Source organism: Bacillus rossius, chromosome 15 (assembly GCF_032445375.1).
Source record: "Bacillus rossius redtenbacheri isolate Brsri chromosome 15, Brsri_v3, whole genome shotgun sequence".
Taxonomy (NCBI): Eukaryota; Metazoa; Arthropoda; class Insecta; order Phasmatodea; family Bacillidae; genus Bacillus; species Bacillus rossius.
This window is the reverse complement of record NC_086342.1, coordinates 4174335-4196370: the sequence shown is the minus strand read 5'-3', so window position 1 is coordinate 4196370 and position 22036 is coordinate 4174335. Positions and strand designations below refer to the sequence as shown.

General features: G+C 42.3%; 1 protein-coding gene across 3 annotated transcripts in view; it reads right to left on the bottom strand.

Annotated features, from left to right (window-relative positions):
• The window catches only part of LOC134539234 (NACHT domain- and WD repeat-containing protein 1), a 51496-nt gene that overhangs the window by 20729 nt on the left and 8731 nt on the right, over window positions 1–22036 (bottom strand). The window contains exons 1-14 of one of the 3 annotated variants that reach the window (XM_063381037.1): window positions 20887–21824; window positions 19882–20046; window positions 18763–18941; window positions 13434–13646; window positions 12587–12754; window positions 10284–10501; window positions 8183–8314; window positions 6350–6505; window positions 5214–5381; window positions 4121–4248; window positions 3349–3583; window positions 2480–2572; window positions 1414–1554; window positions 605–742 (exon numbers count right to left, since the gene is read on the bottom strand). In XM_063381037.1, coding sequence (XP_063237107.1) covers window positions 605–742; window positions 1414–1554; window positions 2480–2572; window positions 3349–3583; window positions 4121–4248; window positions 5214–5381; window positions 6350–6505; window positions 8183–8314; window positions 10284–10501; window positions 12587–12754; window positions 13434–13646; window positions 18763–18941; window positions 19882–19949 — 2037 coding nt within the window. In that variant the 5' untranslated portion in view covers window positions 19950–20046; window positions 20887–21824. Of the gene's footprint in view, window positions 1–604; window positions 743–1413; window positions 1555–2479; window positions 2573–3348; window positions 3584–4120; window positions 4249–5213; window positions 5382–6349; window positions 6506–8182; window positions 8315–10283; window positions 10502–12586; window positions 12755–13433; window positions 13647–16455; window positions 16535–18762; window positions 18942–19881; window positions 20047–20886; window positions 21825–22036 lie in introns of those variants that run through there. The other 2 variants (XM_063381036.1, XM_063381038.1) reach the window with 2 other exon arrangements.

Sequence of the window (22036 nt, the reverse complement as noted above, 5' to 3'; positions counted from 1 at the left end):
TCCCCAAACTATTTATATTTTAATGTGTGAATATAAATTGAAGTGAGGCATCGGAACACAAAATTTGAAAAGTCGGAAAAAAAGGTGTGCAGGAAGTTAAATTTATTGTGATTTTCAGTGCCGTTACTGTTTATTTTAGGACTTTCGTGATCAGTAGTTCGCAGTTTTGTCACTTTATTGCGATTTCCATGACTTGCAGACATTCTGAAGTATCATCCAAATCTTTCAACTGAGCGTGATTGTCTTCTGGTGTACTTCTAACTGTACCACTTTTAGGGCTGATTTGAGTGTGTCATAAACAGGAATATTTTCCACATGAAACATTATACACTGAAAGAGCATGCTCTTTTTTCCTAAGAAAAAAAAAGTCAGGTCTGCAAAATAATTGTTTTGACATACGTGCAGGAAAATGCAATGGCCACATATGTAAAGTAATAAGAGGGTTTTTCTGTTGTGTTCGTGGGGCTTGATCATACCAGACTTCATTTGATCTATTAACGCTGCTGTTTTTGCTGTTTAGTGGAAGGACACACAGAACAAAAGGCTTGAGAAACAAGCAAACAGTCTGTGTGATCCCGACGAAGGAAGCGTGACGACTGCTGACCTTGACGTAGAGCGGCAGCGTGCAGTCCTGCACGGAGGAGCGCACGCAGTCCTGCACGTGGCTGCTCACGCTGTGGTTGTACTGCATCACGGACGACATCAGGATCGCCTCCGCCTCTGCCTTTCCCAGGCTGGGCATCTGCAACACCGCGGCAGCACCGTGGAGCACCGAGCCGGCCGGCGTACGTGCCCGTCGCATCCCATCCCCTGGCTGGCGCCGGTGCCGGCCCACACACCGCACCGAGTCTCCGGTGGCGCTGCGACGGTACATCGGTGTCTCCCCAGCCCGACCACCGAGCAGTGGCTCAGCACTGACAATCTGGAGTATTACACGGTGCATATTCTGGTTTCTCTTACCTACTTCTTCAGAGCCCTTCCTCAACGACACAGGCTGCGGATTTTGGGAAAAGAAACGTCCAGGGCATATACTACCAATATATCGACTATGTATACTAGAGAAACAACCATTGCATATACTAAGGAAATATCCATGGTGTATACTAGGGAAACAGCCATGGCATGTACTAAGGAAGTATCAATGGTTTAAACTAGGAAAACCACCACACTAGGAAAATAACCATGTCATATACTAAGGAAATATATGTGGTGTATACAAAGAAAACAACCTTGGCATATACTAAAGAAACATCCTTGCACTTTCTCAGAGTAATTTCAAAATGCAACTGAAAAAAAAAATAAATATGGTCAACCCAGGATTCAAATCCGGATCCTCTGTAACGCAAGGGGCAACCTCGTGGCGGCGGCTAGAGGACCCATCAGCGCGCTCCGCGAACAACGCAGGGCTCTCACCTCGACGAACGTGGCAGACGGTATCTTCTGCTTCAGTTCGGCAAACACGGGGCTGTCCTGGGCCACGGACAGTATCAGCTTGACGTTCTCCGGCAGGACGGCGGGCAGCCAGTCGACGGACTGCGTCCCGTACTCCCGCACCTGCCGGGCACAGCCGTGTTCACCTGCGCTGCCCTCCCGAGTTTCCCGGGGACCACGGTCACTCGCCCCCCACCACGGTCATCCGGACAGCGTCGAGGCCAGACATTGTGGATGTTGCCGCAAGCTTGTGGATCATATCAGGGTACGCCCAGTTTCCATCAGCCATTCATTCCGTCGACGCCCCACTCTCATTCCACTTTCAGTTCTGTTCGGTGAAGCAGAAAAATGTTCTGTTTGACCCAGGCTGCAAGGGGATAAAACCTGGCACTGCTATAAATAAAACCACGGTGTGAAGCTACTTGTAATTAATGATTTTAGAATGAACCTTAAGGTAGAGAACCATTCGCAAAATGGCAAACTTACGAACCTGGGATAAGAACCCAAAAAATTATTTAAATATTTTTAACTTATCACTAAATGTTATTTTTCAGGAAAAGCATTATTGGAGAAAATTTTTTGTTATTTTTCACGAGGGTTGCCAGCACCCGCGGTCTCGGAGTTTGAAACACGGGTGTGCCTTGCGAGTGCTGGCCATTTGCTTTATGAATGCTCAAGATTAATATTATTCATGGTTCCTTTATAATTTTTTATTAAATTATGTTATACACTTAATCAGTTAAAACAATGTAATATGAAAAAAAATTTACATTAGTTAAACACTTACCTTTTTTAACATCCAATTCTATATTTTATAAAATACAGCTTCACCGAGAACAATATTCCACAATTTGATTCGACTCCACAAATATTTCAAACATTCAATTCGATAGTTGCTTGGCATCAAAAAACTAGCATTTTCACAGACCTACCTCTCTCCAGTAATGACCCTGCTGTCTAAAAACCACGAAGACATGAAAAGAACTAAAGAAATTAGATATAACTGTGGCATTTCCCACACAGATCAAACACTGCAGCAAGCACACACCTGGTCGAGGTTATCGATGACGATCAGCGTTGGTCGCTGCAGACACATCTCGGTGAGCAGCCTCGACAGGGCAGTCCTGTAGCTCTCCATGTTCTGGAACACCCACGCGTCCCTCCGTTACAGCTGTTACCGTGATCCAGTACGATGTGGAACTTGTAAGCACTGCCTGGCCGCACCAGGTCACGACGATCGAGTGGTCAGATATCAGTCGCCTCACACCACGGCCATCCGGGTTCCGTTCCCGGTGCGGAAAACTCATCCAAAATGTCGTGAGTCAGTGGGGATTCCCTCACCCACTCCATTCAAATTTCACCAACTCTCTCTAATTTGCTTCAGCTTAGAACTTTGGAAATTTACAAAAGCTATCTCCAGATTATCTTATATATATATATATATATATATAAAGAAGCTTAAATACCCCCGTAACAATTACTTGTTACGTGTAAATCACACCCATTAAGAGGCCCACTTTTCAAGCGCTAACACACACATGCAGACATTTGACTGTTAGGTATGTATTTTCTCGACAGTCACTCATTATTTCTGCCTAAAGACATCGTAATGAAAAGCATTTAAGAACTATCCCACAGTTTATAACATGCAAAAAAAAAAAAAAAAAAAACATATTAAAATACGTGATGAAGTAGGTACAGATAAAGAACTACTCAAATTATGCATTTTAGACATGGTTTTGGTATCTGACCACTTAGAAGATTCTTCTGCGATATTGAAAAAAAATACAATGTCGAAATTTCTGCATTCCAAGTAAAAATACATTCAGTGAACCTCCGAGACTCTTCGTCTCCCGAGCTGACGCAGCAGGCGAGACACTGTGGACTCGGCAGACCCCTAGCGAGGGGGGAACTCACGTGCGCGTCCCAGCAGAGGTGGCCGTGCGCGAGCACGCAGCACTGGTCCAGCAGGCTGCGCAGCACGCCCTCCGTGGTGGAGCTCGAAGCCGTCACGCCCACCACCCTGACCAGCAGCGCGCACTCGGGCTGCCAGGCGTGGCAGCACTGCGCGGCGCGGGCGACGAGCGTGCTCTTGCCGCAGCCGCGCGGCCCGTGCAGCACCAGCGGCGCGCGCGACTCCCCCACCACGTAGCTGCAACCAACCGGCCGCGCTCTCCCTCTCTCTCTCGGCTGGCCACACCAGGTCACGACGATCAGTCGCCTCCCACCACGGCCATCTGGGTTCCCTTCCCGGTGCGGAAAACTCATCCAAATGTCGTGAGTCAGTGGGGATTCCCTCACCCACTCCAACACACTGCGGACCAACACTACACAGCTCTCTGCGCCGACAACAGAGGGCGGTAACCTGTGTTACTGACATTCCAGTTTAGAAACAAAATATCAAATTGTATTTTATTGCGCTTTTTTTAACTTGTGACATACGTTTTGCACTCCAAAAAACATTCAACATAGTAAATATAACTATTTTATCACAGTTCATTAGGACATTCATAAAAAAAAAAAATTTTAGTCTTATCATTTAAAAATAAATGTGTTGTTTTTTTGAGGAACATTCTGCCATCCACTGACAAGATTTTCTTGCAGAAATATACAAGCAGTTTTTGGTATTGGTCACAGGTGTGTTTGCCGCAGTGGCCGGGAGGCCGCGAGGGCGGGACCACGGACATACCTCCGGATGCTGTGGAGCACTGCCTCCCGGTTGATGCTGCACTGGGCCGCGCGCTGGCAGAAGCTCGTCTGCTGCATCAGCTCCTCGAACAGTCGGCCGTCGATGCCGTAGCTCGGCCTCAGCACCGCCTGCGCACGCACGTTCCAGGTCGATCAGTCGACTACAAGGGGGAGGGGCGTGCCGTTCTCAGTGCGGAGCTTCCACTGAGCGAATCAATCAGAGCTCTTTTTTTTTTCAATATATTCAATTTGACCTCGCCAGGAAATTTGCCATTTGTTTTATTTGAATCCAAGGTTGCGATGCAAAGCTTCGCGTCTCACGTGACGCTTCGCGTTTGTTGCAAAGCTTCAAAACATCGAAAGCCCAAGATTCACCCATGAAAATATTAAGATTATTTTTTTTTCTGTTGTACTATAAATTTTGCTCAAATAAAGTTGGTTACTTAAAAAAAACAAAAGAAGGCACTCCATTTGCGTTTATGAACGCTCAATATTAATATTATGTATGGTTATTTTATAATTTTTATTGAATGCTGTTATACATAGGGCCTAATTGGTTAATCATTTAATCAGTTGTAAAACATTACAAAAGTTAAATGATAAAATTTTTTTTTCCTTCAATACAGATATTTTTTAAACAAGTGTAAAAAAAAAAATAGTTCGTGGAGTCCCTCCGCGCGGAAGAAGTGAAACTTCACTGTTTACTTCGCTGCATAGCAAGGAATACCACGCGCATGTGCTTGGGATCTACCGACTCACTCTCTATCTCTCTCCTACTTTCTACCCTTTGCGTATCTTTCTTTCTCTCTCCCCCTCTCTTGCGTTGGAACGTTGGACGCTACCCGTTGCTAATGCTCGCGCCGGCCTGTGACAGGTATAGGTACTACACACATGCGTTCGAGTGCCACGCATTCTCTCGCTCTTGTCTTTATTTCTATTCCCCCTCCCCGGGAGCGTTGAACGTTTGACGCAACAGTGCTTTCCTCCACGGTAGCGTTGAACGTTTAACGCAACCTTGTTGGAAGTCGCATTAGAAGTTTCACTTCGACGGAGCCCCGCCGAGGAAAGGGCGTAAGGGCGAGCGTGCGCGTCACCTTGGCTTGGTCCTCCTCGACGATGGCGTCGACGCAGGCGCGCAGGTGCCGCGCCATGTGGGCCGCCACCTCCGACACGTACTGGGCGTGCTCCGGCAGCTCGGGGTCCAGCCCCCCTCCCACGCAGCGCACGGCCAGCCGCAGGATGTGCTTGTCGCTCAGCTGGTTCTGTCCCCCGGGGGCACGCAACCAACCACCTCCCTCAGCCACACCCGCCCCAACTCCCTCCGAACCACAGTAGCTACATGTTCCACAGACATCACAAACACTAAAAATAGAAAGTACAAAATATAACGTTTTTCGTCAACCAGTTGATTTCATCCGTACTGAAAGTGACTAACTGTTATTCAGTTCGAAAAGATAAAACCCACAATCCAGTAAGTTTCTTTTAGTTAGCTCTACCGTGGAGTTCACTGTAAGTAGGGAAAAGATCATATGGTGAATTGCAATGAAACAAAAGTAAAACTGCAAAGCATGTCAGTACAAAATATACAAACTGAAATGAAAGTTAATATACCATAGAGTACTAAAATTTACCCAAAAATATTTCATCAATCAGCAGTTTGATAAAACCTAACTCAATTTAGAAAAAAAAATTAATTTTTTATTACAGTCAGTTCATTGAATCTAATTTATCTAAAATGAATTTTATACCAAAATTTATTAACTATATGGAATGCAATAAATTAATATTACATAAGATGTATGATTTCACAATTTATTAACTATATGGATTGAAATAAATTAATATCACGTAAGTTGTTCGATTTCACATTTCATAAGTCACACGTTTTTGCATTAATGACGGAATATTTTTCAAACACACAAAAATTTACCAATTAATTTTTACTTAATCCGTTCTTATTTGTCATTACTAATGATTTTAATGTGTAAGTTCATCACGTGTCAGTCAAAAAGAACCTATATTGGTGAAATAAGTATGAAGAAAAATATTTTAGTTTCATATTAATTGACAAATAAAATAAATTTTTTTTTTATTTAAGACAATGTATAAAAATAAAAACAGCACCAAAATATTCTATTTTAAAAAATGAAACTGACCTGAAAACCAAACAATGAAACCTTGTCTCCTAACTACGAGAAGACAAGCCGAGGGGCCGAGGGGAGACGCTCACCCGCAGGTCCTTCTGCAGCGCCTCCAGGCGGCGAGCTAGCTCGGCCTCGCCCACGCTCGGCTGCTCGGGCGCCGGGCCGGCCGGCGTGAACACCCGGCACAGCCACAGGCAGCGCCGCGCCAGCTCCTGGCTCATGAACACCGTGTTGTGCACCTCCTGCAAGCACGGGACAACACGGCTCCCAGCTGCTGCCGTGCCACCATCGTAACTCTTATCCCTCCGCTGCTACGAGCAACGAGCCGTCCCCGTCTGAGGACATCACTTTGTCTTTTCCATACAAATGAAGGCGGAATCACAATCGCCTGTCATCCATCACTCTTTCGGCCATCAACGCCACGCGTCCCAGCCGAGCGATTCACAGCTTGACTTCACTCGTCTGTCCGAATAGGTATTTCCCCAAATAAGTGCTGCCGAAAATCAATGTTTTCCTCTCTAAATTTGTATAGATATTGTTTGCTATTTGTGTCGTGTTTTTTGTACGTGTCGTACTAGCATTCCCTCTGAAAAATTCAGAGTTGTGATTAAATTGTTTGCACATCAGTTCTACGAACCACAATGTTATAATGCAAAACAGCTCAACGACCTGTACAAACACCGCAGGCCTGCGTACTAGTAACAATTGAATGCCGCGGCCTAAACCATGGATATAATCCATCCGTCTGTCCGTCAAAAGTCAGAGGTTGCCAAGCTTTTGACGGATGGACGGATAGGTTTTTAGGGCCATCTGATTGGCTGTAGGTCACGTGACCGACGGACGGAGGCAAACGGGCAATTGTAATTCCACCTTGAGTGAGATTCACGAGAGGTAGTAGGCCCCAACATGAACATGCATAACATGTCTACCTTACCCCTCCCATACCTAGCTTCGAAGTTGTGGAGTCACAGCAGGTGGTAACCACTTCTAAAAGCCTCCAGAACAACGGTCAGCAACAGGCGACCGCGGTCCGTTTGCGGACCGTAAAGGTCAAACCTCGGACCGCCAAATAATGAAATGTACTGCATACCAAGTACAAATTAATACGTAGATAAGGTATATATTATCAGTTGTTTTTTTTCTGAACCTCGTTAAAATTTTCCCACAGTATACGGACCCCACCTAAAACTACTTGCCGACCCCTACTCTAGAAGGTTAAAAGAGTGGGCTAGACGCTAGACTGAGTTTCAAGCGAAAACCTCCTCGTCTGGCATGGTACGACCAAGTTCTAGGTTTCCTACCTTTGAACCTTCTGCAGGGCGGACCCACAGCCCTCGTCTGGACTTGACCCTTGCTCGAGGGGTTCGCCACTGGAATTCCCGGCCGGGCAGAAACATGGCAGACGTTCTCGTGTTCCGGTGGGTTTTCTCAGGGTACTCCCATTTCCATGCGTCCACGCATTTCGTCAAATCCACAACTAGAATCCCATAACCTCTCATCGTCTCTAAATGATCCCAACGACGAGCTGGCAGACTCCATTCACTGCACCCGGCGCTGGCCAATGACATCATCGGGGATCGGGTCGGCACTAATGCAAGCAATCTGCCGCGCCATCCGTGGTCGTCAAGTACAAAGTAACAGCCTGCAGCACAGCAAGCTTGACTCGGTATACAGACCATCTTTGGGAACATTTTGATGTCAAAAAATTTGTGGACAGGGATACTCAAGTGAACGTTCGGAATATTTGCTTTTCAATCACATTTTCAGTACTGCATGTATTGGAATTAACATTTTTAACAGAGATAGCCCATATCACACCCTTAAGGAGTGAAAGTGGAGTACATCGGGGTTCCTCTACAGCGGGACGACGACCACTCGTGATCGCCGTGCCGAAGCACGCATCGGGCCGCGGGACGGACCTGCTCCACCACGGTGGTCAAGTACGTGTCGCGCAGCTCCTGGGGGAAGACGGTGACCATCACGGCCAGCGTCCTCTCGATCTCCGACCGCCACTCTCGCAGGGCCCGCTCCTTCTCCTCCGGCGAGCTCTCCTGGAACACCACGGACCGTCCCGAGTCCCGAGTCCCGGGTCCCGGGTCATTGTCAAACAAACCCAGTGTGCGCTCAGCTTTTTCGAATAACGGAAAAAAAAAAAAAAAAAAAAAAATTATGGAGTATGTGCATGTGATGATCAGTTTTACAAATATGTGCTCTTTGTTGCATTATCGACAAACTACATGAGTCAAAATATTCATTGATATTTAAAAACAATTCTTATGTAATAATTTATTTACATTAACCTTAAATTTCTTTTTATCTTGGCAGCTTAATACTTTATATTGGTTAGGTAAAGAGTTAAACAAAATCTCCAGAGACACGTACACATTGGTGTGTCTTCATATATGTATATATAAAATTCCCAACAACAAAAGGAAAGAATTTCAAAAGCAAACAGCAGGCAAAGTGATTCAAACCTCCCCCCCCCCCCCCCCCCAACACTAGACCACGCTGGAAATTAATTTCTGCATAAGAAGCTTCTGCAGGTGAATTTTTAATTAAAAGTGTTAAGTATGTTGCTAGCAACTGAATTTCTTCGAAAATGTATTCAACACCAACTAGGTGTTCTAAAAATACCTAGTTAACCATTTTCAGTAATTTTACAAATACTTAAAAAAAAAAAAAAAAAAAAAAAAAAACTCTTAATTTTATTTATTAATGTGTTATTTTAATCCTAAATATATGTAACCAAAATTAAACATGAGCAAATGTAAATACACAATTTTCTCCAATTCACTGGAACATTAAAATTTTTTGTTAGAAAGCTAAAACATTTTCAGGGACATTGCCCTCACGTGAAAATAAACTGAAGTGAAGTGTAAAAAAAAGAGCATGTGTAACTCAGTACTCAAATGAAAAATGAAGATAAAAGGTGTAATGCAAGTTCCTTAAGTGCTTTCAAGAATCTGTACCAGGTGTTTCATGAGAACATTTCTCTGAAAGTATGCCTTTTAAACATTTCAACTCTTCTAAAAAAAACCAGTTGAAAAACTTGATCGGCCCTCAGCGGTTCACGTGAGGGCGTCAGGTGGTGTGGAACATGCAACTCCCAATTAGAGGGCCGTCCGTCGTTATGAAAATATGTTAGCCCCTTTCAAGAACCAATTTCAACAATTTCTCACATCTTGCCAATTCAACACTAAAACTATGACTTTAACTCATTTTTAATACTACTTAAGTTTAACCAATTTTACACAGATTAGAGTTGCACCGAAAAAAAAAAAAAAAAAACTACAAGTGGAGTCACACTAATCCAAATTAATTAGGGCAGAGACCTATTTGGACTAGGTACCATATTTTCGTATTAGCCAAATGACTGCCGTAATGCAACAGCGTGTAGTAAAATACATATCTATGAGCATTTAGTTACCACGTGAGACAGCCTGTAACATTTCTACAACCATGAATTCAACAAACACGATTGAGTCAAGTCTCCAAACATTTTTTTTCTTCCAAATATACTTAAATATTTTTTTTATGTCTCTATTTTCGTCCTAAACTGGTTCTGATTCGGAGTAGCCGAATTCATGGATTAACTGTATTTTCAGATTAGAAGGGTTTGGATCAGCAGGAATCCGCTGTAGTACATATTATAAAATAAATGAAATGACATGATATACCTACTTCAGTGACTGATATCGAATACCGGTCTATATACTGTAATAAAAAACATTTATTCATAGTGAGTATTAGTGATGGAAATCATATTTATGAACTTTTTTTTCAAGAGTGTATTTATAAAAGTGAGGTTATTTCCTGTATGTACTGTTTATTTGCTTCAAACAAATTATACATACTACATTATTATATATAATATAATAATAAAAATATATAAATTTTCGGCTTGTTTAATGATTATCGTTATTGATTAAAATTTACGCCAATTGTTTTCATAAATTAATTAAAATTTACTCTTGTTTTCGTGATCGGGCCAGACGCGGGGACCGGGGATGGGAGGCCCACCTTGAAGCCCGGGATGTGGCTGCTGATGGGCTGCAGGCGGTAGCACGGCGGCTGGGCGTGAGCGTCCAGCTGGTACCACTTGCGCAGCAGCTGCGCGTCCTCAGCCTTCGCCACGGCCATCTCGAAGTCCTGGGTCTCGATGGTGCCGGGCAGCAGCGGCGTGCCCAGCGAGTTGCTCAGGAACAGCACCGGCACCACGTACGCCACCTCCATCTGGCCTGACGGGGCGGGGCGGGTAGCGCGGTCAGGCGGGGGGACTACACTCAGCCTCTCCAACACCTCTCCCGTCTCGCATATCCACGCAACACCTCTCCTGTCTCGCGTATCCACGCCCGTGGGGGCCCCGGGCCGGCAGGGCCTAACGGCTGAGAGGGCTGGGTCAACACACCACAAGGGGGAGCATCCCTTTGACAGGCATGTCCGGGCCCCGTCTTCGGGGCAGCCGGCGCTCTGGGGCGGATCATCTTCAGCTGCCCCCCAATAACATCATTCAAGCTCGAAGTAGCTTGGCTTCTGGGTTGTAGCCGTGTCCTTGGCGCATAACTCACCGACGTTCCGGGTCGACATTGCAGTTGCCATCATCAGGGAGCAGCTACCTACTGAGGTACTTGCAAGTTATCCTGCCAATCAGGAAGCAACTTAACCTCAGGAGAAGAGTATATAAAGGCAGGACAACTGGTAAGAACGTCAGTGGGTAACTGATCCCTGATGATGGCGACCGCAATGTCCGACCCGAAACGTCGGTGAGTTATATTCGCCGATGACCGCGGCTACAACCCAGAAGCCAAGCTACTTCAGACAATGGCTGTTAAAAAGCCTGCGAACATTATCATCAAGCTTACTTATAATCAGTTTTAAAACAGCACATTACGCAACTGCACAATGAGGTTTATCTCCTTGTCTTTTTTTTTCTCATTTGATTTTAATAAATGGTTTGTTGCAGGATTATACTGCCGTTACAACTACCGTAACAAACAAAAGGTATAGTAATACTGTATATTGTTTTACTAAGTTTTAAATTTATTTCTAATGTATTTTGTTTAAACCCTAATATTTTTAAGCGCACTTTGTGGCAGTACTCTATGGTAACAAATATAATTTTTTAACAATAAAATTAGAAACATGTATTCTGTAAAATCAAATCATTACCGTACATTATAATACTTATTTTTCCTGTACCTCTTTTTTTTTTTTTGCCCCGTCTATGTTTTTCGCAACCTGAATCCCCCGCCCCTCGACGACTGGCGCTCTGGATAAGTGCCTGGTTGGCCTGTTCGTGAGTCAGGGCCAGAGGGTGTGAGTGACAGTCAAGCACTTGTACCGGGGTGACAGTTTCGCCACCCATTCCACAGATCACCTTGAGCAGTTAAAATGCAGACGACAATGCACTTACGTCTTAGTACGATAATCAGTGGTTTACCAAACTGGTCTTTTTTTTATAGAATTAAGGTGATTTTTCTTCGTGACCTAAATGTAATTGTGTCTTACCTAGTAGACACTTGGTGTGGTATTAGATGTGTAGAATATAATTCCTGACAAAAGCATATCATACCTTTAATTAGATTTAATTAATGTTAGTGAAGATTTTGGCATACTTATAGACATACAGAAGACGGGGCATACGGACGACATGCGCTGCGGAAAAGTCTAGCCGAGTCTCTATGCCCGATAACTGTGCCTAGCTCAGTTAACAACGCTATGAAAACTCTCCTGACGAGACCCTCTTCAGTGTGATGAGGTCAAGTGACACCTCCCATCACTGCCCTGCTCATCTGTATTTTTTGACGTGATAACGTCTTATAAATCGATGAACGCAGGTTGCACGCACAAAAAAGCATGACTCATTGTCACATTCCACCTGAGCCGAGCGTGCAAGTACCGGCCAACCACCGTGCGAGAAAATCTTCTATAATATCAAACATGTTAAGGCAGGTTTTTCTAAATAATTGTTTGGAATTATATTTAAAAAAATATTTAAATTAAATTTGCAAAAACTAAATAATATTTTAAAATTAAAAAAATATGCCATTTTTAATCAATGTTTTCTTATGACGTTATCACGTAAAATTATCGTCCGTAAACTGACTTTACAGACAACCCCCCTTTTCTTACTGAGAAACTTATTACAAATTATTTTTAATATAATTGTACTGTATAGTAGTCTTTCCTGTACAGACTACACTGACTCTGATGATTCTGCAGCAACGCATGGCCGTAGTCCTGTACGTTCCCCCGTGCCCGCCTCGGCCGTGGCGGCAGGGACGCAGGGGAACGCGGAAGGGGGCGCGAGGGGCGGGACTCACGGGCCAGCTCCCCCAGGCACAGCTCCGGGAACTCGTGGTCCTGCTGCTTCTCCAGCCCCGTCTTCCAGTGCAGGTCGACGACGTGCAGCTCGTAGCCGTTGGCGCGGCAGTGCTCCCGCAGCTCCGGGTACACCGTGTTGTGCAGCGCCCCCTTCTCCACGCAGCAGTCTGCGCGCACGACGCAGAAACCCCTCACGCTCAGCACTCTGTCTCACACGGCATTACTCCCATTACCGTAAACATTCTATGTTCTGTCGCAAATTGTCCACAACAAACATTTCATAAACATTATTTAAAAATGGTAAAAATAAACGCAAGTGTCCATAATTATTAGCACTTGCATAACCTTTGAATACTCAGGAATAACATGTAGTAAATATCTGGTGATAAAGTTTGCGATCAAACAGCAAATGCAAGAGGTTATCGGTACTGAGCCTTAAACCCTATGAATAATTAAACACATAAATAAATTTTAACAAAGTATAACTTTAACTTTCAAGGCAGAAACTCTTTCTTGAAAGAACGAATGTGTGATAATAATTTCAAGGATAAATTCTAACAACTGTATCTCATGCAGTAATTATGTTAATTTTGTAAATTTTTAAGATTTTATTTTAAATTATGAAATAATTTTAATTCATAATAATTATCAATGTAGTAAACTGTTATTTTTTACATTAATTTTATTTATTATTACGTAGGAGCCACCGAGACATCGCAATACGCTTGTCACGGCAAGCCTGCCCACTAACAAAATGATCGTAGTAACTCCTGATCTAGTAAGTTCGGAACTTGGAAACGGTGTCGGACGGGGCCCGGCTGGGGTATAGCAGCGGAGAGCACGCACCTTGCGAGTCGGCAGCGCACACGTAGACGACAATCTTGCGCGTCTTGGCGCTGACGCGGGCGGCCGCCACCTGCCCCAGCAGCAGGCTCTGGAGGTTGTCGGGCAGCTGCTGCACCTCGGGGGGCAGCGGCGGGGCGTCGCTCGACAGCTTGTCGAAGTCCCGGGGGCTCTGCACCGCGGTGCCCGGGGGCGACGACAGCGATATGGAGTCGGCTGTGGAGGACACGCGTCATCACTCTGCGTGGGGGGGCAGGCTCATTCGTGTTTCCACATTTTATTTAGTGTTCGGGTTCACCCCGATGGGAGGAAAATCACCAGTCTAGAATTTATACAAGTAATTCGATACGCACAGATAACGTTTACAGTAACGGCTACAGTAACATTTACAGTCTTCAGATTTATTTTAATTGTGGGGTTTTGAAAAGTCTCACATTAACTAATAGGGAAGAGGAGCAGGACCAAATTGTTTTCCCCGGGCCCCTCGACTTCTCTCGATGTCTCAAGTAGGGGGGAAAAGGTAGACATCATCAAGCCTTTGTCGCAAGAAGGACTTTTCCAGTCACATTGGATTTATCAATTTGTTGCTTTAATTTCTGTTGTGAATTATTATTCATATTACTGGAGTGACGAATGCCATGATTAATATTCTGCCAAACCTTTTTTTTTTTTTTAGATTGCTATAGTCTGGTCTCAAGTAACAGGCTGAAGCATGTGACTGTCAAGGAAAATATGTGATTGTTTCACGTAGACAACTGCAGTAAGCGGAGGCAGATTTAAGCCCTTGTCTTCGAGGGGCAGAGGGCGGCCCTTGGGAAGGGCAGGTTGACGAGGTAAGAGCCTTAAACCTAAACCACAGATGTGTTGTGTCTGCCACTGCCATCAACCACTGTAGGCAGTTGAGCTGTCGTCAGTGATATGTTATGTATGTACGTATTTCAGTCAAGTTCTCCATTCTGAAATAGAGGTTATTTTATGAAATATTTTCTTCACTCTTCGAGCAGAAACGTTGCAACTAGCAGGCTGGCTGAGTGTTGTGTATCTTGTGCATGTGGCGTATGCCACAGTGAAACATCTTTCTAACTTTAATTAGGTTTCACTCATTTTGAATAACTATCAGAACTTTAGAAGAACAGCTATGGTAAATTTTTTCAGCAGTCTCTTGGAAAGAGGGCTCTGCTCCCCTTAAATCACTGACACTGGGTCATTAATTTTGACTCCCAAAAAAGTGTTCAAAGGTAAGTTTTTTGGATTTGCCAAGCCATAAAATATAATTATAAATCAGCAATGCAAATTGAGGCTGGTATCTAAATAATTAATTATTGCTAGGATTAATCTACCTAACAAAAAATCATTTTAGAAACCCAAAATAAAATTAAATATATAATCTGTCATAAATAGTTCAAGAAAGACAAGAACCGCAGTAAAAAAAAATGTTATTGTTAAAAAAGAAATGCTTTGAAACTATCCTACATGTAGAAGACTGTTTCTGAATTTCTTTATACTTTGCTTGAAAAATGGTTTTATTTATTTTTGTATACAGCTGGTGTTTATTTCAGTCAAAATATAATAAAAAATGAAATCCAATTAAATGACCTAAAAATAATTATAAAAATTAATTCTTGGTCGACTTGTGATATAAAGGGCTATCCAAAATAGAGTGCATTAATTCACTCTATTTTGGTGAATATATTTCAATATGAGTCAAAATAAAAAATCAAATAAGTACTTTAAGACTCTCAAGGATTTGCTCAAACACATAGTATGAGAAATCATCTTATGGTGATACATACAGCTGCATCAAAATTTTCCTGTTAACCAGATATAAAAATGTAATTTAAAACCTCAATAAGTAAGGTACAATTTTTTTTTATATTGACATCAACAACAAAGAAAACATGTTACATAAATAAATATTTCAAGTACATATAACAACTACATATTCAACTTTTTATAACAACACAGACACAAAAGTTTTAATCTAACAGTCATTAAGTTATTGGCACTGGAATAAAGAGGCAAGATTTGGGAAAATTCTCAGTTAACAGTGAACAAGTAATAAAATATGTTGTGGCCTAAAGCATGCAAAAAATTACCTAAGCTAAGAATCTCACTGGAAACATTTTCAGAAAAAATTATGACACTTCTATTCTGACACAAGTTTTTTTACAATGTTTGATATTGTATCAGTCAGCAACAACTGCAACTATCAGTTGAGCTTATTTACTCACGCCTTGTTTGAAAAAATGATTTCTGTGTCAAGTGTTGCTCCAGATGAAGGGAGCGGTAGGGGCAAAGACTCTTACAAGCCCGATTTTTTTTTTTTTTTTTTGTGTTTACTTAAACACTTAAATTAATGTGCTGTACTTTTCTTTCATCAAAAGTTGTTTGAAACTATTAAAGTTCTGTATTTGAGACCTAAATATTCCAAGGTCAATCTCTGACTTATTTAATGTAATGTTTTGCAAATGCAGTCTCTGTACGACAGCCCACCCGAAAAGTCTATCTAGAGCCTCCATTGCCATGCATACAATTCACAAAATAATGTTCTACTTTTTTACTAACAAGGTAATAAAAAAACCACACTGTTGAATGCTAATAGTGTATTCGTTTTTGCGTAATCCACCGTCCGCACATTAAAACACGTACTGCACACTTCTCAAACCTGCAACTGGGACATTCCTAGGAGTTTACATCTAGACAGCGATGCCATTAGACACAAACAACAAACACATCACAAACACGATGCAAGGGAATGGGAGAACGGACGGCCGAGGCCTAGGGTGAAAACCCAAACCAACATTGTCCTTGAGCCATCTCGGGAAACAGTGAGAACGGAAGAACTAGGATGGCTAAATGGGATTCGAACCCTGCTTCTCCTGAATTTCGAGTCCAACGTTTCCCCAATGCGACATTTCCTCGGTGCCGCTGCGTGGCTGCAGGAAACATTCAGTTTTGGTTGGTACGGGGAGGTGGGCTGGAATAGGATGGGGGGGAGGGGTAAAGCGTGCTGTGCCTACGCTACCTGAGACACTGGACGTGGCCACGCTTCGCAACACCTTCATGGGCTTTCTTTCTATGGTAATCAGAGACGGGGTGGCCAGGCCGACCCCTCCTACAAGGGAAGAGAACACAGTCAGCGCACACACGCGTCACGCGTCGCTGGACAGCTCCGCGGCCGGCAGAACTGTCAAACCCAGGTGGCGCAGTGTCGACCCAGCGATTCAGCGACGCTGTTCGCGATGGAACAGGAGAAGCAGGAGCGCCTGAAGGACAGAAGGCAGGTGGAGAGGCTAGGTGCGGGATTGGAGGGTGGGGAGAGCCGGGGTAACGAGTTGCGAGGGGGAAGCCTTGACGTAGGAGGGAAAGAGCTCTAGGTAAGTTTTTTTTTTAAGGAGAACGCGGAAAGGGGGAAAAACTCCATGGTGTTGAGAACGATGTGAGAATGGAATGTCTTGAATGAGGAATTAAGGGTTCATGAGAAGAGAGAGAGAAATATAGGCTTATTGCTTGCCATTGGGCACCAGTCTGCAAACTATTACTTTCAACATGGCACATGATTCAAAAATCTGTAGTTAAAATAAACTTCACACTGCAGCTAATCATAGATTTGTTTTAAATAATTAAAAAATAAAAAAGAGGTTCCATACAGATAGAGAGAGAGAGAGAGAGCGCTAAGACCCATGTATTTAAGAAATGGCCTTTGGTGCTGATTTCATAACTGCATCCAAATAATCCATGAAAAATTTTGCAAACAAATAACTAATTTACTGATCTGATTTTGACACACGTTTGTTAAGTAGCTGTGACCACATAAAGGTAATGGAACCTGGGTTTTTGTTTCTCACGAATAACGTTAAGTACGCTGAAAAAGGTCCCCAGTATTGTCACTACCGCACGGGTTTGACAGTTCTATCGGCATGTCGGCCAATGAACCGTCATCGGAGAGCTGTGCGTGTGGCCTCTTCTTGACTGGTGACTGTTTCCACACGCACCAGGACCGTCGAGAGAATACCATTTGTCTGTTGTCGTGGACGCGGCTGTGATAGTCGGTCTACACTTTATTTGTTCAGACATTTTAAAAGATAATATTATAATATTAATAAAGAACGTCATGATCAGTATCCAGAATCAACCTGCTCACCTCATATAGAAATAATCTGCTATGAGATTACCACTTTAATTACTTAAAACATTGATTAAAATTACAGAAATTTACAATTATTTTTTCTCTTTAATGCCTCATCTGAGCTTTCTCTAGATAAAAAAAAATAATGAACAAATATGTTACACTTTCATGGAACATCAAATGAATACTCTTGTGTTATGAGATAATGTGGTAGCCCAGAGAAAAATATTTTTACTTAGAATTCAAAGTGGTGAAAACATCTGTTTATTATTAAAAATATATTTTATCAGTTTATGTTAGGTCTGTCTTTGATATCTAATGTTTTGCAGTAACAGTATTACAAATAAACATGTCTGAAATGTAGGAAAAGACTGGTCAAATACTCACCAATCGAATACCGCTGAAGATTCGAGATTGAAAGAAAATGATTCCAAAAAAAAATTAAGGAAATGTAGTAAATTCAAAAACTCTAAACTGACAACTCTGAAATTTACTGTGTCTGTATATATTTTCTGCTTGATATCTGGCATATTACTGTCCACCAAGATATTGTGCTTTTAATACGTAATTATGTAAATAAAATTGTGAAATTACATGAGATAAACATTTTAAGAGCTGAATGTCTTAACCCCATAATATTTTTTTGTACATTATATTTATTTTGTGCCTTGAGAACTATAAACGGAGTCAAGGGCAGGGCCGGTGCAAGGTAAATTGGCACCCTAGGCGGAAAAAACTTAATTGCCTCCCCCCCTCCCTTGGTGGACACCACAAAAAAATTTCCCTGCCTCAAAATACATCACGTAAGCTTAAGATTTTGTCAACAATCAAATGTAAGCGGGCAGTGTTTTTTTTTTTTACTTATTACAAATCATAAACAGGTCACCGTGGACTTTAAATAATTACTTATATCAATATAAACATTGCAAACTGTTACAAAAATCCATTTTCATCTAGTTTCAATAATCGTTAAACATAGTATATCAGCTGTTATGTGTCGTGCTGCGCCGCCCCCAGCTACTTGGCGCCCTGGGCGGTTGCCTGGTTCGCCTGTGTGGACGCGCCGGCTCTGGTCAAGGGATAGATTCAAGGTAAATTCTGTGATCTGAATTTGAGATTCGGATCCGAGAATACTCGAACGCAGTTGACAAAAGCTGGCACAGGAACCAGGGGTGGTCCCCGGGACGGGGGGCGCGCCCGTACCTGTCGCTGTCTCCGCCTGCGCCTCGCTGGCCGTGCGCGGGTGCCGGGCCGTCCCCCCCGCGCTCGCCGCCTCCAGGATGACCCCCGAGTGCACGCTGTGGTTCCCCTGCTCCTGCAGCTGGGGGCGTCCCGCGTCACCCCGCGAGTCCTTCCTCGCGTTCGCCTGGTAGCTCGGCGACCTCAACCAACCAGTCCGTCCTCATCAACCACGCTGCGCCTTCGCCGGCTTGCCCCTTCATACCAGGGGCGCAACAACTAAATTTCCAAAAGGGGAGGGGGGCAATATACCTTTTTTTTTATAAAGAATCATCGATCCCCCGAGAAAATTTGTATTCCAAGGTGGAAAATGGTGCTATTTAAGCAGTTTTATTATCTAAAAATTGATCACACAGCACTTTCTTTGCCCCCTTTTGCCCCCACTTCAAGGTTTCAGAGGGGGGGGGGGGGAAATACCTTTGTCCCTCCCCTGTTGTTGCGCCCCTGCTTCATACTACTTGCAATAAAGCTTCCGTGCTAATTAACTACCACTTGTTTGAAGTCAAGACTTGTGAAATGGTGCGGTTATCATGATGGTTGTAGTCGCCCCCCTGGGATAATAATAAATTATTTCCTTGTGGCGCTTACAGACTGTTTGTAAATACGTGGTTGCAACATGGAACAGGAGGTCTGGCAGATATGATTTATGCCTTGACGTGACAAAAAATTTGGGATAAATAGTTCAAAATTAGAAATATAAACCGAAACACCCCCACAATGCAACTCATTACACCTTTAAACACCACCTAAATACACATTAAAACACCCAACAAGCAACAAAATTTAAGTTGAATCATGAAATCAAGCCAAGATTTAAACAAACCTTAGCTCTGATTACACAAAACTTCAAATATTATAACATAAAATTGCCTATGAGAGTCATTATTTTAGCATGAATGTTTTACCGAAATTTACTGACTAAATGGTCTGAATATATTACTTTTTACTCTTATGTGATCACGTATCTCTTATTAATCACCTTTTTTTTTGTTACTGACGGTACACTTTCAAACACAAATATGTTTTCCAAGAGTTAAGATGTTACACATCGGAACTGTGGTTCCACGCCGCAGGTCAACTCACTCCTCCGATCTGGAGGAGACGCTGTCCTTGTCCTTGTGACCTTGGCCGGACGAGCAGCTGCTCCCCATGTCTGCCTCGGGCGGGGGTCGCCTCGGCCCTTACGCAGCGGTCACGCCTCGCCTCAGCGCGCTCCCGGGCCTCCCTCTGCCGAGGCCATCTTCAGCCCTGGGCGAGGGACAGGTCCGGGGTCGCCACGGCACACCACTTACAGCAGTCCAGACATGTTTCAAGTCATACTTCTTTAGGTGCATTATGGAAAAAAAAATTATGAGAATATATTTTTTTGCCATGCATGCACAGCGTGCAACAAAAATCGACAGAATAAAACAAAAAGACTACCTAAGTAAAATAAAAATATTGTATGTGCTTTTAAAAGATATACTTCACTGACATATATTGAAAACTGGTCTAAACTGTATTAAAAACATTTATTTATCTTGAGTATTAGTGATAGAAATTATATTTATAAATTTTTTTCCAAGTGTATTCAAAAAAGTGAGGTTATTTCCTGTATGTATTATTTATTTGCTTCACAAATTATAAATATTACATTATTATATAATTAATAATAATAATTAATAAATTTTCAGCTTATTTAATGATTATCATAAATAATTAAAATTTATATCAGTTATTTTCATAAATTAATCAAATTTAACTCTTGTTTTTATAATATTGAATTTATCTAAAAAAATTAATTTGACTCAATTTATATTTTACCCAACGTATTTATAATCACTCTGGTGTTTTTATTATTTTATTTCTATTAATTATTTGCATGCAAAATTTAAGTTAGTTATTTTTTTATCACATAAAGTAAGTATAACTTCTAACACACGTACATAAATACAAGCATAAGTACTTACATAAGTATATGCACCCTTTTTTTTACAAATCAAACATTAAGCAATGTCACCAGAGCTTGGAGCTAAGGTCAACTTTGACATTGTAAGTGCTTTTGAATGTGAGTGAACCCTATGCCAAGATTACATAACGTAAGCTTACCATATGTTACCAGAATGCATGGGTCGAGAAATTAATACCGGTAAGCTACTTGGCTTTTCACCACGATAACCGAAGTTGGTTTTTGGCTGGATGTGAACTCAGAAGTATTAGATTTTGTTTGGATCCTTGTATTTCACAAGCGATTCCAATTTTTTTAAAAGATTAGTAAGGGGTTTAATGATTGCGGCAGACCAGGCAGGTTAGAGTAACATTTTAGCCAATGGTGGATGCTGGAATGGGGAGGGATAACGGGGGATATAACTCCGCTGAGGTTATTAACAAATTGGCAAAATTTCAGTGAAGTCAGTATGTTACTTGTGAGAAGCCACGTCGCTTACAGCTACTACTGTAGGCCCAAATGTCAGTGTGATACTGTCAATCAAATTTCAAAGTTTTTAAATTTTTTTTCCGTAGTTTCCCCCTCCCTCTCAAAAAAAAATAATTTCTGCATCTGCCACTGATTTTGGAAACACTGGAGCCCAAACCACCACCCATCTCTCCCACTGGCATGGATTAACCATCTTCATATTTATAAACCACAGAAGATCTCAGCCTTGGCCAGGGGCATATGCAAGGAGGGGGGCGGGATGGGGGATATATTACCCCCCGTAATCCTAAAAAATATATAATTCCCAACCACTAATGTAAATAATTTGGAAGCAAACAGCAGGTAAAATGGTTCTAAACCCCTTCCCCTCCCACATACACCGAAATGAAATTCTGCATACGCTCCTGGCCTTGTCCATTGGCAAACCTCTTGTGATGAAACAGTCAAATCCCATATAGCAAAGCAGACGACTTGCACAAAACATCAGGAAAAAAATTAAAAATAAAAATTAATTGGTCAATAGTAGAGGTAAGTATTAAATAAAATTTTGCTTTATGATGAAACACAGAATTCAATGATTGTAAACTTAAAAAAATATATATAACCTAAAATCATTTTAATAAGGTCCTTAAATACTTTAAAGGACAACATATAATTACAAATGCAACACAGAAACTAATTCTCAGTTTTAAACTGCTGCCATTTACAAATATATAACAAAAAAAAAAAACAATATTCAGAAACATAACGGCCAGCCCCTGTCCCTGTCGGTATCCGGGCGGTAGCGGTAGCCTGTGCTCGAGTGCCGCGGGTGAAACTGCC